This window comes from Thermobia domestica, chromosome 4, assembly GCF_964235325.1.
Source record: "Thermobia domestica chromosome 4, izTheDome1.hap1.1, whole genome shotgun sequence".
NCBI classification, from domain to species: domain Eukaryota; kingdom Metazoa; phylum Arthropoda; class Insecta; order Zygentoma; family Lepismatidae; genus Thermobia; species Thermobia domestica.
In genome coordinates, this window is record NC_137457.1 from 226,847,842 (window position 1) to 226,861,745 (window position 13,904).

General features: G+C 37.0%; 1 protein-coding gene across 1 annotated transcript in view; it reads left to right on the plus strand.

Annotated features, from left to right (window-relative positions):
* The window catches only part of LOC145683884 (cubilin-like), a 1,291,374-nt gene that overhangs the window by 490,425 nt on the left and 787,045 nt on the right, over nucleotides 1–13,904 (plus strand). Inside the window, exon 19 of the mRNA XM_081755522.1 lies at nucleotides 4,963–5,119. Within this exon, the coding sequence (XP_081611648.1) occupies nucleotides 4,963–5,119 (157 nt within the window). The remainder of the gene's footprint in view (nucleotides 1–4,962; nucleotides 5,120–13,904) is intronic.

Sequence of the window (13,904 nt, forward strand, 5' to 3'; positions counted from 1 at the left end):
ATAAAATTAACTTTCGCGTCGAAGAAGAAAGAAGAAGTAAAAGAGAGAAGATATAGAAGAGAACGCGCTGTATAGTAATCAAATCGTGAGTAGGAACCTTTCATCCCTTATGGGGACGAAACATTGTTAATTTATTAATTTAACATATACTAGATTTCATCAAAATAAAAGAATTTTATTATCGGACTTCCGAAGATAAATAAAATAAAATAAAATAAAATATATAACCGTGTTTATTTTTTAAATTGAATTCCCAGTCACGACCCATTTTTTCAGTTTTTATTTTTTTCTTAAAGAAGAAGAAGAAAGAGAAGAAGAATAGGGAAAGAAGACAGGAAGAAGGTAAAAGAGGGAGAGTAAGAAGATGAGGAGAGGTTATGGTTGTTTCAGGAGATATGATAAAAGGAAGTGGAAAGTTATCGAATTGAGATTTGTTTCCGGTGTGATTCTTCGATGATTTGGTATTCGACTGTTCGAAAGTAGGCACATGTCAACTTACACACAACGTACCTAGCCCGAGACAACCACCATTTTCGGGTTATCCCAGGCTAGCACCGAAATAGATGAGAAAGTTTACATTAATGGTTTATTATCAATTCAGAACTGTTTGACGTTAATCCAACACATGAGGTATGATTCCTGAGATCGATTGTACTATTAAATTGGTAGCAGAAAAAAAATCAAATGTGTAATTGGTTTCTGGAGATTAAGTATTCCAAAATATGGACAACCAACGGTTAGTTGCAGCTTCTTTTGTTCTCTCTGCTCCTCTCATAGAGCCATTTCATATAGAATTAGCATTTCTCTTTAATATTTATTATTAATGAATTTTAGTCACTAACTACCATTAATCGCCATCAACTATACATATAGGTTAAACACAACTGCTTCAATTAAAACTAACTCTAATACTCAGCCACACCCACACTCACACAGGACAATGTATAGGATTTATATATTGAAATGAAACTAACCTAACTACAATTTACAAATCCATTTATTACATTAAAAAAAATGTTGTAACATAGGACATTATAGGTACATAGGTTAAAAAAATTAACATGTTCGCCATTAACATTCACATAAGCACAATAGTGTGGAATACTACATTATAGGTATCAATGAATTTAAGTACATTACTAGCGAAACGCAGAATAAACAAACATCATGTAGAATAATTATTCTACAAGTATTGATGACATAAAAGAAAATTTTCGTTGACAATTCCGCAACGTTGAGTAATTTAAAAAAAGTTTTCGAAATATTCGATAAGTTTTGGTTCCTTTTAAGCAAATTATTCAACATTTGAGTCCTGTCTCAAATAACTAACCTTATTGCACTAGTTAAATAGAGACTCACTTGCACTAGTTTAAGCATCTATATTTTATTTTTCGTGGTCTCTACCTGAACATAGGTATTTACTTCGGAGACCTATTATATTTGTTTTAGCACATCACTCGATGCACACCAGATAAACTTTCCGTCCGTTTTCCCTTGAATTCTCTTTAACTTTTAAGCAGTGTTGCCAACTAAGCGTAAAATATTTTGTTAGAAATGGCACCATATACAAATGTGCACAGATTTAAAATGCACTATCACTAAACATAACAGTGAAGTGTAAAGGTACAGTGGTGCACGCTATTGGAGCTACGTGTGCTGAAAATGTACAATGGAGAAGTTTGATATGTTGCAACAGATGGTGGGTCTCATACTATGAATTTAGTTTAAATGCTTAACACAGATAGTATAACATAGCAAAATGTCAGCAGTGTCACAAAATATTGATGCATTTGAAAAATAAAATTGAGTGATACCATTTTAACGTCCAAAGTACAACAAAAATATGTCCGAGGCGGGATTGAAACCTGCTGTCCCTAATATATCGGTAGTCTAGCCTTCTAGACTACACGGTTATCCTGGCCGACTAAAAACGAAATAAGGTAGTAATAAAATAATTCTATTTCCAATGTGAATATGGTAATATTACAGTGTACAAACATTATCATATGGTATGTAGGAGAGCAAGTAAAAGAATATGTCACTTAACATGAAAGACAGGAACGAAGAAACTACTGTTCCAAATACTGATAAGATAATCGAGAACCAGTTTACAGAAATAGAAAACATGTGTTTCTTTCCTCGCGTGTATCATTTTGTTGTCGCGAGTTGTCTGCTTATTCATCGGAGCTACCGAAATATAAAGCAAAATCCTCACTTGTTTCTAGTGCATTCCTTTATTACCCTTTGTTGCCACATATCAGACTTTAAAACATTGAACATTCAGCATGAATTACCTGGTGTCCCTGCGGTATACACATTTGACGCAGGACACGCGGGTTCGATTCTTAGCAGGAGCTTCTGTTGTTCGAATTCCACCTTACGCTGTACGTACATAACGCCTACAGCTCATAAAGTGATTCTAAGATTTAACTCCAAAAGTGAAACATTGAAGATAACTGCAGTTGTATTTAACCAGCACGTAGATTTGGTTTACAACTCATCGATGCTTTTAAGTCTTAACTGCGTGAGGACAGGTGGAAATTAAAACACTAATTCTACACATAAAGATAATTTTATTTTGGCAGAAACAGGATCTTTTAAAAGGACCAACAACTGTATGAATGAAATGTTAACCCAACAACAATAATAACTCATGCTTCAGGTACGAATGCATCAAGAAATTTCTGTTGTTTTGACAGATGTGCGTATTTCATACCATTCGCGTACCCAACTTTAATTTCTCCTGATGTTTTGAAAAGAGGTTTACACAATCAAAACAATATGGCAGTTATCAATGACAGCACATTTTTTATCAGAAAATAGAACAGTATTACCATTAGTTTCTAGTTTTCCAGGAAGCCTGTACATATTCTTCTATATTCCAATAGCCAATATTCTGATATTGTCATAGCCATGATTACCATATTGCCTGTTTATTTTAAGACTTAATTACTTTCCCAGTCGATCATCTTAAGAGGTGTTCAGCAAATCTGGCTTGTTAGCATGCGCCGTGTTGTATCAGAGAGAATGATATTACAGTTCATCTGTGAAACTAATATAGTGTAGTGAGAATACTTTCTTTGGCATGACTGAAAAATTTGGACTGTCGATATAGGTCAAATTTGCGTTCTGTATAACATTCATACAGCACTGGAAAATGTATTTAAAAATACAAGTTAATTATGTATGTGTAGGACTTCTGGCAAAAATCCTAGTAACAGTAGATTACAAATGTAACACATCGAAATTGTCTACAACATTTTCAAAAATATGTGTTTGTTTGACTTATGACATTCTGACCACTTCACTCTGTTTTGAAATCCTTCATCAGCCAGTTAAACAGCACTAGCAATAGGTGTTTCTTTTTCTTTTCCTTTCTCTCTTTTTTATAAACTTCGTGCCTTCTTTACCTACTGCAATATTTCAATTTTCTGAGTGATTTTTAAGAAGAGGACAAAAGGTTATGTATTTATTTGTATTTTCTCTGCCCAGTGTTAATATACAAAGAGGTACAAAATGTCTTCACTGTTTGCTAGTCCATATTTCGTGACTTGATGTGACATTTTTTGACACTGAGACAGGCTATGGTGTGAGTTCAAAATGACCACAAGTAGTTTCTCTACAACGCCAATAGCACCAAAATAAACACTGACCTACGGCTGTTAATGTATCTGGTGTAATGACATCATATGACTCTATGATTTTTCACGTAGCCCGTCGACCGTTGATGGTTTTCGTTGATTTACATCATTCTTGGCGGTCCACCAGAAGTAGGGCAAATCAGGAGACCAAAGTGGGTACTCAATAGGACTTCTTCGACCAACCCACTATCCGGGCAGAGTTTTATAGATTTGCAACCTGACATTTCGATGGTAGTGAGGTGGGGCTTCGTTTTATTGCATGTAAAACATTTTCTCACCATACAGGCAGGTAAAATCATTGTCTGAAGCATATTAAGATACGCCTCACCAGATTATGGTATCCTCGAGGAGGAAGGTGCCAATCACACCATTCACTGATAGACCACATCACTCAGCAATCTCCGGTAGATTCGTTGCCCTGTCCACATAAGCGTAAGGACATTCAGGAGCCCAGTGGACCCACTTGTGGCGGTTTACAGTACCGTTAATTTTGAATTGCGCCTCGTCAGTCCACAAGAAACTTCCCTATAAATTCTTCATCCTCGCCAACCATTAGCTGAAACCATTTACAGAACTCCATCCTCTGATCTGGATCGTCCTCATTTGTCGCATAGCAGGCTTGGAATGTACACTTTCCACCTTTCTCTCTTCAGAATGCGTCTTACAATTGACCGGCTCACTCTACTTTCGCGCACTCCGTCGTTCACTGATTGTTTCGGTGATCGGGTGAAATGTTGTGACATAGCACCACCAGTGAATGCCGGACTTGTAGCTGTTCGTGGTAGTCCGGATCTTTCCTTGTACATATCTTTAATTGTTTTGTTGGCTTCGAATTTATCACGATTTCGGGCAATTGTTCAACGTATTGGTGAAGGTGTTCCAAACTATCTCTGCCAATGCCGTTGTACCTCGTGAATGTTCTCGTACTTCCAATAACATTTCAGTACAAACTTGCTTTCAACAAACGATAAACGAACCTCAGCCATTCTTGCTATTCGACTGTCTTCTGCTGCACTTTTTCATTCCACCAATTATCACCTACGCATGCACAGCATAAATTGCCAGCTTCGCCTACCACGACAAATTTCATACATTGGACTACACTACACATTAGATTAGTGAGTGTAAGTCTTTTTGTTTAAAAATTATCTAATTACAGTGAGTATATTTTTAGACCCCACTATATATAATATTTGGAAATTATGTTTTGTTCAGGTATTTTAATTTGGTTAAGATAGGAATGGGTTATTTTTGCTTGTATACAATCGCTAAATCTCTATCTTTCATGACTGAAATATTTGATATATCTTTTATTTTCAAGCTGAGAGAAGGAACTACTCCAGACAGCCCGTTAATTGGTAAATATTGTGGATCAACTCTCCCTCTGCCAATCAAAACTCAAACTAACAAGATTCTGATTCATTTCCACTCAGACTCGAGCATCACCAGTGGAGGTTTTCGAGTAAAATATGAAACACGTAAGTACGAGTATACCCTTATGTCGTTATCACTTTCAATACATTATTTTAAACTTCAAATTATACTATACATAAATATAGGAAATTTTTTAGATCAACGACGTCTGTCCGCCTAACTGTCTGTCGACAAGTACCAGAAAAAAAGCGTTAAAAGATAGCGAGAGGTGGTTTCCTAGAGTTGATTCAGCTCTCTAAGCATACGCTCCATTTCCTCTATCGACACTCGATTCAAACAGAACTTGCAGTTTCAACATTGATCATCATTGAGAAAGGGAGGTAATAGATAACGGAAACGGTTGTTTGGAATCGATTTAGTGTCCCACATCTACTCTCATCTGTCCACTGAAACTAAGAGAGGTAGAAATCACTGCTACGTCGGTTTCAATAGTGATCTCAGTAGGGCAAAACAGTAAGGGAGTGAGATACGCTTTTTTGGTATGGACTCAACATCCAAAGAGTACATGCAATCTCTATCGCGCTATTCAAACCGGAAGTGGCTTGAAACTACTATTCTCTGTTTCAATATTGATCACCATAGAACAAAAATGGTAGGAGGTAGCAAGAAATGGCTTTTTCGGTACGGGTTCAGGTTCCAAAAGTGTCATTTCAAACTTTATCTATCTATTAAAACCACAAGTGCGGAAAATTACAATTTTAGTTTCAACATAAATCATTATAGAGGATAACGCCAATAGATCGGAGAAGTAGTTTCCTCAGATGGATTCAGTACCGCAAGAATAAGATCCATCTCCAACTTTATTCCTTTATTGCAATCGTTAGGTAGAAACTTATTTCCGCTTCCTCTTTGAATATTGATTGAAATAGTATAATAGCGGTAACAGGAGGCGACAAGGGGCGTTTTGATATAAGTTCAAGATTACAAGAATACATTTCCTCTTATAATGGTATCACAGAAAGTATTGTCGCTCTTTAACTCACCAACTTCAAACATCGATATATCACCTAATGCATACCTGGTAGATCAAACATAGTCGCAATCAGCATCGTTCCGGAAGGCCATGGATTCCATCGCTGTAGAACTTGGTGGACCGTAAAACGAAGAAGGTATCAAGTGCATTTTACACCTCTACTAGGGATTTGAACTGGCGTCCTCTAAGGTAATTAATTGTCCAAGGAATGGAACAGGTGATAATCAGATTTTGTAATGACCAGATAGTATGGCGGATGCATTAGTGTTTTCCATCCAAGGCGTAGAATGGTCTCCCAGGTCAACCTAATCCCGCAGAGTTTAGCGCTGTCCTGTAAAAGGAGGACAACTTTACGATTCAGAAGTGCTGGCTCCAGAGTTTTAAGTTTTTTTTTGAACACGGCTCAGCTGCTGAGAGTACAAAGTTGCATTGATGCTATGACCAGTTGGTAGCAGTTTCTGATGCATGATGCCGCGAGCACTCCACCAATTACACAGAGAACCTTCCTCTAGTGCAGTGTTGGTTTCGGCTGTTTTGGAACCGTTTCATGGGATACTAACCAATGATGACGGTGCCGTGGATCTTTGTACTGAACCCAGTTCTCATCACATGTCAACCCATGTCCAGAAATGCCTTCTTCCTCATCGTGAATGATTTGAATTTCAAACTAAACTGTTGATACACATCTGATACGGTATAGTTTCAGTGATAAAATGGAAAGTAACACTCCAAACCAACTAACCAAAATCTTAGAGCAGTTTTCTGTTTTTATATCGTTCATTAATTGTAGTCTCTTTTACCATCTCCATTTCTCTTGTGCAATCATCTTCTAAAACTTCCCTTATGATACAGTTCTTAGTCAACGTCACAACCAGTTTCTCTTCTTCTTCTTCTTCTTAATAATATCTAAAATTGTTCTTTTCTCCCCAACCATTTCTAACATCCTATCATTCGTTTTCCGCTCAACTCAGCTAATTCTCTCTATTCTTCTCCACACCCACATTTCGAAAGCTTCCAGTCGTCTCTCATCACTTTTGCGTAATGCTCATGTTTCTGAATCATACACTTGAATACTTCACACGAAGCATTTTGTGAGTCTTCTTAAAACTCTTTATTCAAGGTCCTACAAAATAGTAACTTCTAGCTTGTAAAGGCTTCTTTTGCCATTCCTATCTTTACTTTTTTATTTCACGTTTACACTTTCATCATCACTAATAATCTTACACGGGTGTAAAAACTAGTCACGTGTTCTATTTTCTCTCCTCCTACTTCTATATTTGGCACCGACCGCTTCGTGGCAATTACCATGGCTTATGTTTTTCCGACATGTATTTTCATCCCATATTCTTCAGAGCCTTTCCACAAGTTTTTTAACATCTTATTGATTTTCTCAGATTCTGCATTAAGCGAAATATCATTGGAAACTGTATATACCTAATTATTCTACCTTCTACTGAAATGTCATTTTCCTTTTGTAGGCTCTTTTTCACCATTTCTTCTAATAAGCAATGTACAGAACAAGGCACGATCAGATCCGACTCAAACTTTGCCCAGAGAACACATAATACAAAAGAAGAAAAAATGCCAAATTGGAGCTGCCCCCATCCAGAAACACCGAAGATATGCTCCGCAACATAACGCACCACGCGACAATGTTATATAATGTAAAAGTCGCAAGAAACCGTTTATGTCGAAAATGGAAAGGATGGGCAGCACGAGGATATCAAGATATTTGATATGATATAACACTGACTTGGCGGCCACCTTGAAAGCCGCGATCTTGGATATAGCGTAAGGTATTAAAATGAGAAGCGGGGTGTATGATATATCAATGTAAGGTAAAATGGAAAAGGAAAACCAATGATGTAACCGCGAAAAACATATGTGTAATGGTATGGACGGGACGAAGTGTGAAAGACTCGGGCAAAACAAACGTGTATTCGAAGGACAGAATAATAGGGCAAGACCCCACGATAAATGGTACGCGACTAGTAACTGCAACAGTGTCTGTGCATGGAAGTGCATCCGCCTTGACAGATTATACCTTTTGAAGATATTGGGATTCCGTTTCGAACAATGAAAACCACAATTGCAACCCGCGATACGAGCACTCGTTTGGAGACTACATAAACTACAAAGGACTATCTCCTATGGAACAGCAATTGGGCACCTCACTCCGGAGTGTAGAAGATATCATCTTGGATTGGTGATCAAAAGCACAACCTACCTGTGATTGAAGCCCACTACTGGACACCGTTTTGTACGTTTCTTGTTCAATTTTCTTGATATTTCGTGTAAACAAAGGACATTTCGGCCCACGTTTGTTTAGACAACACTCTCTGAAACAAAGTGCGTACACATTAGAGAAACCAGCAATTTTCTAGCTTACATTTCTTTACGAATGTTTCTTTTCTTTTGCGCGGTTTGCTGTACTCTTTCACGACGGTATCAAATATTCAGAATATCTGGGAAAGGCAACATTCTGCATTGACTCGATGAATTCCATGAGTTGTTGCAGTCTCCCATGAGAAGGCTAGTTTACCACACAATGAGACAAATGGTTTCTACTGGTTTCACTGGCACATATGGAACGAAGTGAACGTGACAGCAGGGGCCAGCAAGTAAGAAGTGATAGTGTATTTGTGGTATTCGCAAGCCAAAACGCGCAATATTTTGTGTAGTGAATGTGTCCACAGTATTGTTCATCTACAAACACCAATGTAGAGCTGCAATGGCGAACCCTCTCAATGTGGTGTTACTGATGCAAAGTGTACTTCCAAAGCAAGTGTAAGTCTAATCGGCAGAACCAACAGTGGATGAACGACAAGCAACTGAACATATGGTGGAGATTTTGTAACAGAAGTGTATGTGGATGAGACTCTCGGGACCAGTAGACACAATTCGAGTCGTTTCATTGTGTGGTATGGTAGCCTTCTCTTGGGAATTGCAACAACTCATGGAACTCATCGACTCAATGCAAAGTACTGTCTTTTACTGATATTGTAACTGTTTGGGACCGCCCAGAAAGAGTGTAGCAAACCACGCAAAGGAAAGGAAACATTCGTAAAAAAATGTAAACTAGAAATTGCTGGTCATTCTAATGTGTACACACTTTGTTTCAGATAGTTTTGTTCAAACAAACGTTGGCCAAAATGTCCTTTGTTTACACGAAATATCAAGAAAATTGAACAAGAAACGTACAAAACGGTGTCCAGTAGTGGGCTTCAATCACAAGTAGGTTGTGCTCTTGATCACCAATCCAAGATGATATCTTCTACACTCCGGAGTGAGGTGCCGAATTTCTGTTCCATAAGAGACAGTCCTTTGTAGTTTATGTAGTCTCCAAACGAGTGCTCGTATCGCGGGTTGCAATTGTGATTTTCATTGTTCGAAACGGAATCCCAATATCTTCAAAAGGTATAATCTGTCAAGGCGGATGCACTTCCATGCACAAACACTATTGCAGTTACTAGTCGCGTACCATTTATCGTGGGGGTCTTGCCCTATTATTCTGTCCTTCCAATACACGTTTGTTTTGCCCGAGTCTTCCACACTTCGTCCCGTCCATACCATTACACATATGTTTTTCGCGGTTACATCATTGGTTTTCCGTTTGCATTTTACCTTACATTGATATATCATACACCCCGCTTCTCATTTTAATACCTTACGCTATATCCAAGATCGCGGCTTTCAAGGTGGCCGCCAAGTCAGTGTTATAGCATATCAAATATCTTGATATCCTCGTGCTGCTCATCCTTTCCATTTTCGACATAAACGGTATCTTGCGACTTTTACATTATATCATATTGTCGCGTGGTGCGTTATGTTGCGGAGCATATCTTCAGTGTTTCTGGATGGGGGAAGCTCCAATTTGGCATTTTTTCTTCTTTTGTATTATGTGTTCTCTGGGCGAAGTTTGAGTCAGATCTGATCGTGCCTTGTTCTGTACGTTGCTTGTAAGTAGGTATTAAATATTGTCGGCAAGAGACAGCTTCCCTGTCGAACTCTCCTTCCAGTTACTTATTACATTTAGGTAGAATTTAAATTATATAGCCATATTGGTCGATATTTGTGTTACATGTTCAAGAACTGGTGCTTAGTAACTTGATTGATTTATAAGAGATTTGATGTCTCTTCTCAGGAGCAAGACGAAATTAGACAAAGCTATATATGATATGATAATGTTTAAATGGAATCCGAATTACTACTCAGCTTCCTATTTCTGAAAATTTCTCTACCGGAAATCTAATGAGACCACACATATAAATCACACAACTTAACAAACTCCTCACTAAGAAATATTTTTATTTTGTTAATAATTCAAAATATCACCTCAAGAAAAAATAAGACGTCCACACTAAAAGTATTCAATGTATTTAAGGTAGAAAATAGGTGAAATGTGTGAACATATGTGCATGTTGATCTATGAAGTGAATGTAATGTACCATTGGAGTTGAAAGTAATGGCAACTTTTTTTACGCACCCTGTACCTAGTAATTTTTTTTATTCGATTTCGGTTTAGTTACACAATTTATTTACTCTCTTTACTTCAAATTAAATGTAATGAATCGAAAGGTTTCATTACTAACCATATTCCCATATTAGTAACCACATGAATAATATATTTATTTATATTTTGATTAAGTGTAAATCCCATTTTCGCATATACAAGTTGAATAATTACAAGGTTTATCAGGCCGACGCCATACCAAAAAATAATTCCGTCGTTGGATATAAATTTTCTTAATTTCAGACCAATGTATAGAATTCAGTCAGGTACCTAATCTTTCCCTCAGCCCCTCTCACTAGTCCATAGTCACTTTCAGATCCGGTTATATCTGGATTTGCCAAATTTCCATTTTTTTTTTTTTTTGTAATTTCCGCGGATAAAGTTTTCGTCCTGATTGGTGGAATTTTCCAACCCTTGTCGTTTTCGGCGCAATATTGTTATAATAATCGAAGACACATTAAGAGGAACACCACTGTTCATCCATTGTTCAATTTCCGCTTAAAAGGACGAACATTTTCATTAAATCCAGGTAAAATTTAATGTAATTTAATAGTTAAAGACTGACAATGATTTAGGAGCTGACAAACTTCCATTTTTCGTCAAGTGAACTGTAAAATAAAGGAGAAATAGGAACCTGTTTTTCAGACGCCATATTGCTCATCATCCAAGCCGAAGCATAGACAGTTTATAAGAGTGATTTTACTTTCCTTTCCTTTCAAACAGTAAAACTCAGTTAGGGATTAGGGAAATACGACCTGGTTTCGTACATTCTATAGTGTATATTGTAAATGAGATTTTTTTAAAATTAGTAATTGCATGTACACAGTAGGTTTCATAGTTGCAATGTTAACGTTCGGAATGGCAGCTTAATTTAACAAAAAGAGGCTCCTATTTCTCTTTCCAAATTGAACCATTTCTAGCGCGGGAATGGGTTAGTTATTGTTTATGTTAGGGCCTTTTCCCCTCTCAGGGGAAGGGTCCCTCAATAAACCTCGTTAAGGTGCCCCCAGGGCATCAATCTTTAGTAAACCTGTTGTAAAGGTCAGGTCAGTTAGACCTAGGGTAAACTCATCTCATTTTGCCCCATAAAGTTTAATAGAGCCAACTCTATATACCAAAAAGGAGTACTTTTCCCCAATATGCATGTAAATAAATGATGTTTGTTTAGTTAGTAGTTTTTATGTGTAGTATTTATAGTGGTGTGTGTAGTTAGTAGTTCTGAGTGAGTGTGTGATTTCTACGGTTAGGACAGTGTAGTTCACATGCATTAGTTAAATACCATTTGTCTAACTCAAAGCACACTAAACGAGAGTAAATATTAGATTTCTGATTAATGAGTACAAGTATATATTTCAGTACACGGTAAATTATGTCTCCATTACAGCGCCATCGCGTTCGTTTTCTGTAATCAGTCGTTTGTTGACATTATGATATCGCATGACTTAGTAATCTAGATTGTTTGATTTTGGCCATTTATTCTCAAATTACATCCCGTGGACATGGTTTTCGGTTCAGATGAGTATACATTCATATAAGATAGCATGATATCTTACAGCACTGAAAATTACAGCTTGCTAGGTCAAGGAGCAATCGAAATATCCACTGAAATAAAGAATGCCTATTTTCTTAATAGAGGTAAAGTCCATATGCTGCTACTATTTGTTTCAAAATGTAGTTTCAAATTCTCTTTCCCCGTGGCTGTAGAAAATTTCCATTGTTGCTTTAGTTTTATCAGCACATCAGAAATAAAATCATCGTTGACAATTTAACTTTCAGTAAATACACGTATGATCTTTTTTAACTGCGAAGTAAATACAATTTGGGTGCTTCGAAACAAAGAGTCCGTGTTTCGATGAATGTTATCGTGTAGTAGTTTGAGCGTGATAGATTGTGATAATTATATATTTATTAGTGTGTAATATAAATATGTGTATGGCCCGCGTGTAAAATGTATGAAATAGGGTGTCTGTAAAATATTACTTCGCGCGAAAATGAGTAAATAATGAATGAATGTAATGATATATTAATAATATGATATAAAATATGAATGAGATGGTATGACACCTATATTTAAATGGATAGGCCTAGTGTATATTATATAGTGAGAATATGAATATGTTTACTAAAAATCTCTCGCGTTTTGACTTCTACACCAGTACATTCATCCAACCGAGTTTGCCATTTGGATAGTAAAGTGTAGTTGGGAATTGTGTGTTACTTCGCATTTAAGTACCTCATACTAACAGCCCCGGATCTTAAGCCTTTCAACAGATAGGGTAGCATCATGTGGGAATTACTTCTAAAGGCTGACAAAAATGATAATTAAGAAAACTAACTGCTATATCCTGTGATCATCGAAAAGTGCAGGTTCGGTCATTTGTACCTTTAACATTCATCGACTCTCCGAGATTTTTTTTGTTGCTTACCCTATTTATTATGCAGTGCTCATATAACTTAGATCGGACTATCCGATTAAATCAACCGCTACTAAATTAATATTTATGTCAATCGCGTACCCGGACGTCGACCCATGACCCTCTTAAGTATTTTCGTTTCTTTTCTTAGTTTAATTAGTTGATGGAAATTAACGACGTCCAAGACTTTGGCATGTCTGCGCAGGGTAGCCATCGGTGATGTTTGGTCACTGAAATCACCGATCCAAAATTCAGTTTATTTACTTTTTTATTTTGGCAAATTACTATTTAGGGACATCTTAGCTATTTACTTTCCCCTCTAATTTCATTACTATTCTGGATTCTTTTACTTTCCGAGAGGTCAGATGATTTTTTTTCCTTTTTGAAATTCTAAATTAGCGCCTTCTCTAACCTTCCGTTGGATTCCGGGATCTGCAATTGCATTGACCGGATACAGTGAGTGGTGGGATTTCCCTAAAGCCTTTGTCTTTCCGAAAATCCCATCGAGGACACAGACTCGTCTCGACTTTGCAGACATCTTTTTCGCGTATTTATTTGGTAAGCCGAACCCCTTTTGGCATAAAAGAGAATATTTGGTTATAGTATGTTGTATACGCAAATTCGACCATTTATCTTTTGTAGTTGTAGTGTTCTGTCTCCTCTCTTTTTACCTATCCTTCTTCTATTCCTTCTCTAAAAGTTTTTTTTTTATTTTTTTTCAACCTTCTTCACCCCGGTTTTGAAACTCATGAAAATATACAATATTCATATCACTTATTTCGATCGTATGTACTAACTGAGACATCGAGGGATACGATTCGTGGAGGTGTTTCAGCACAACTCAGGACCATTTTCGCGATATTCAACCCACCATGGGAAGGGGCTGACGAGAATGTACACTATGCTTTCAGATTCCCAGGAACTTACTT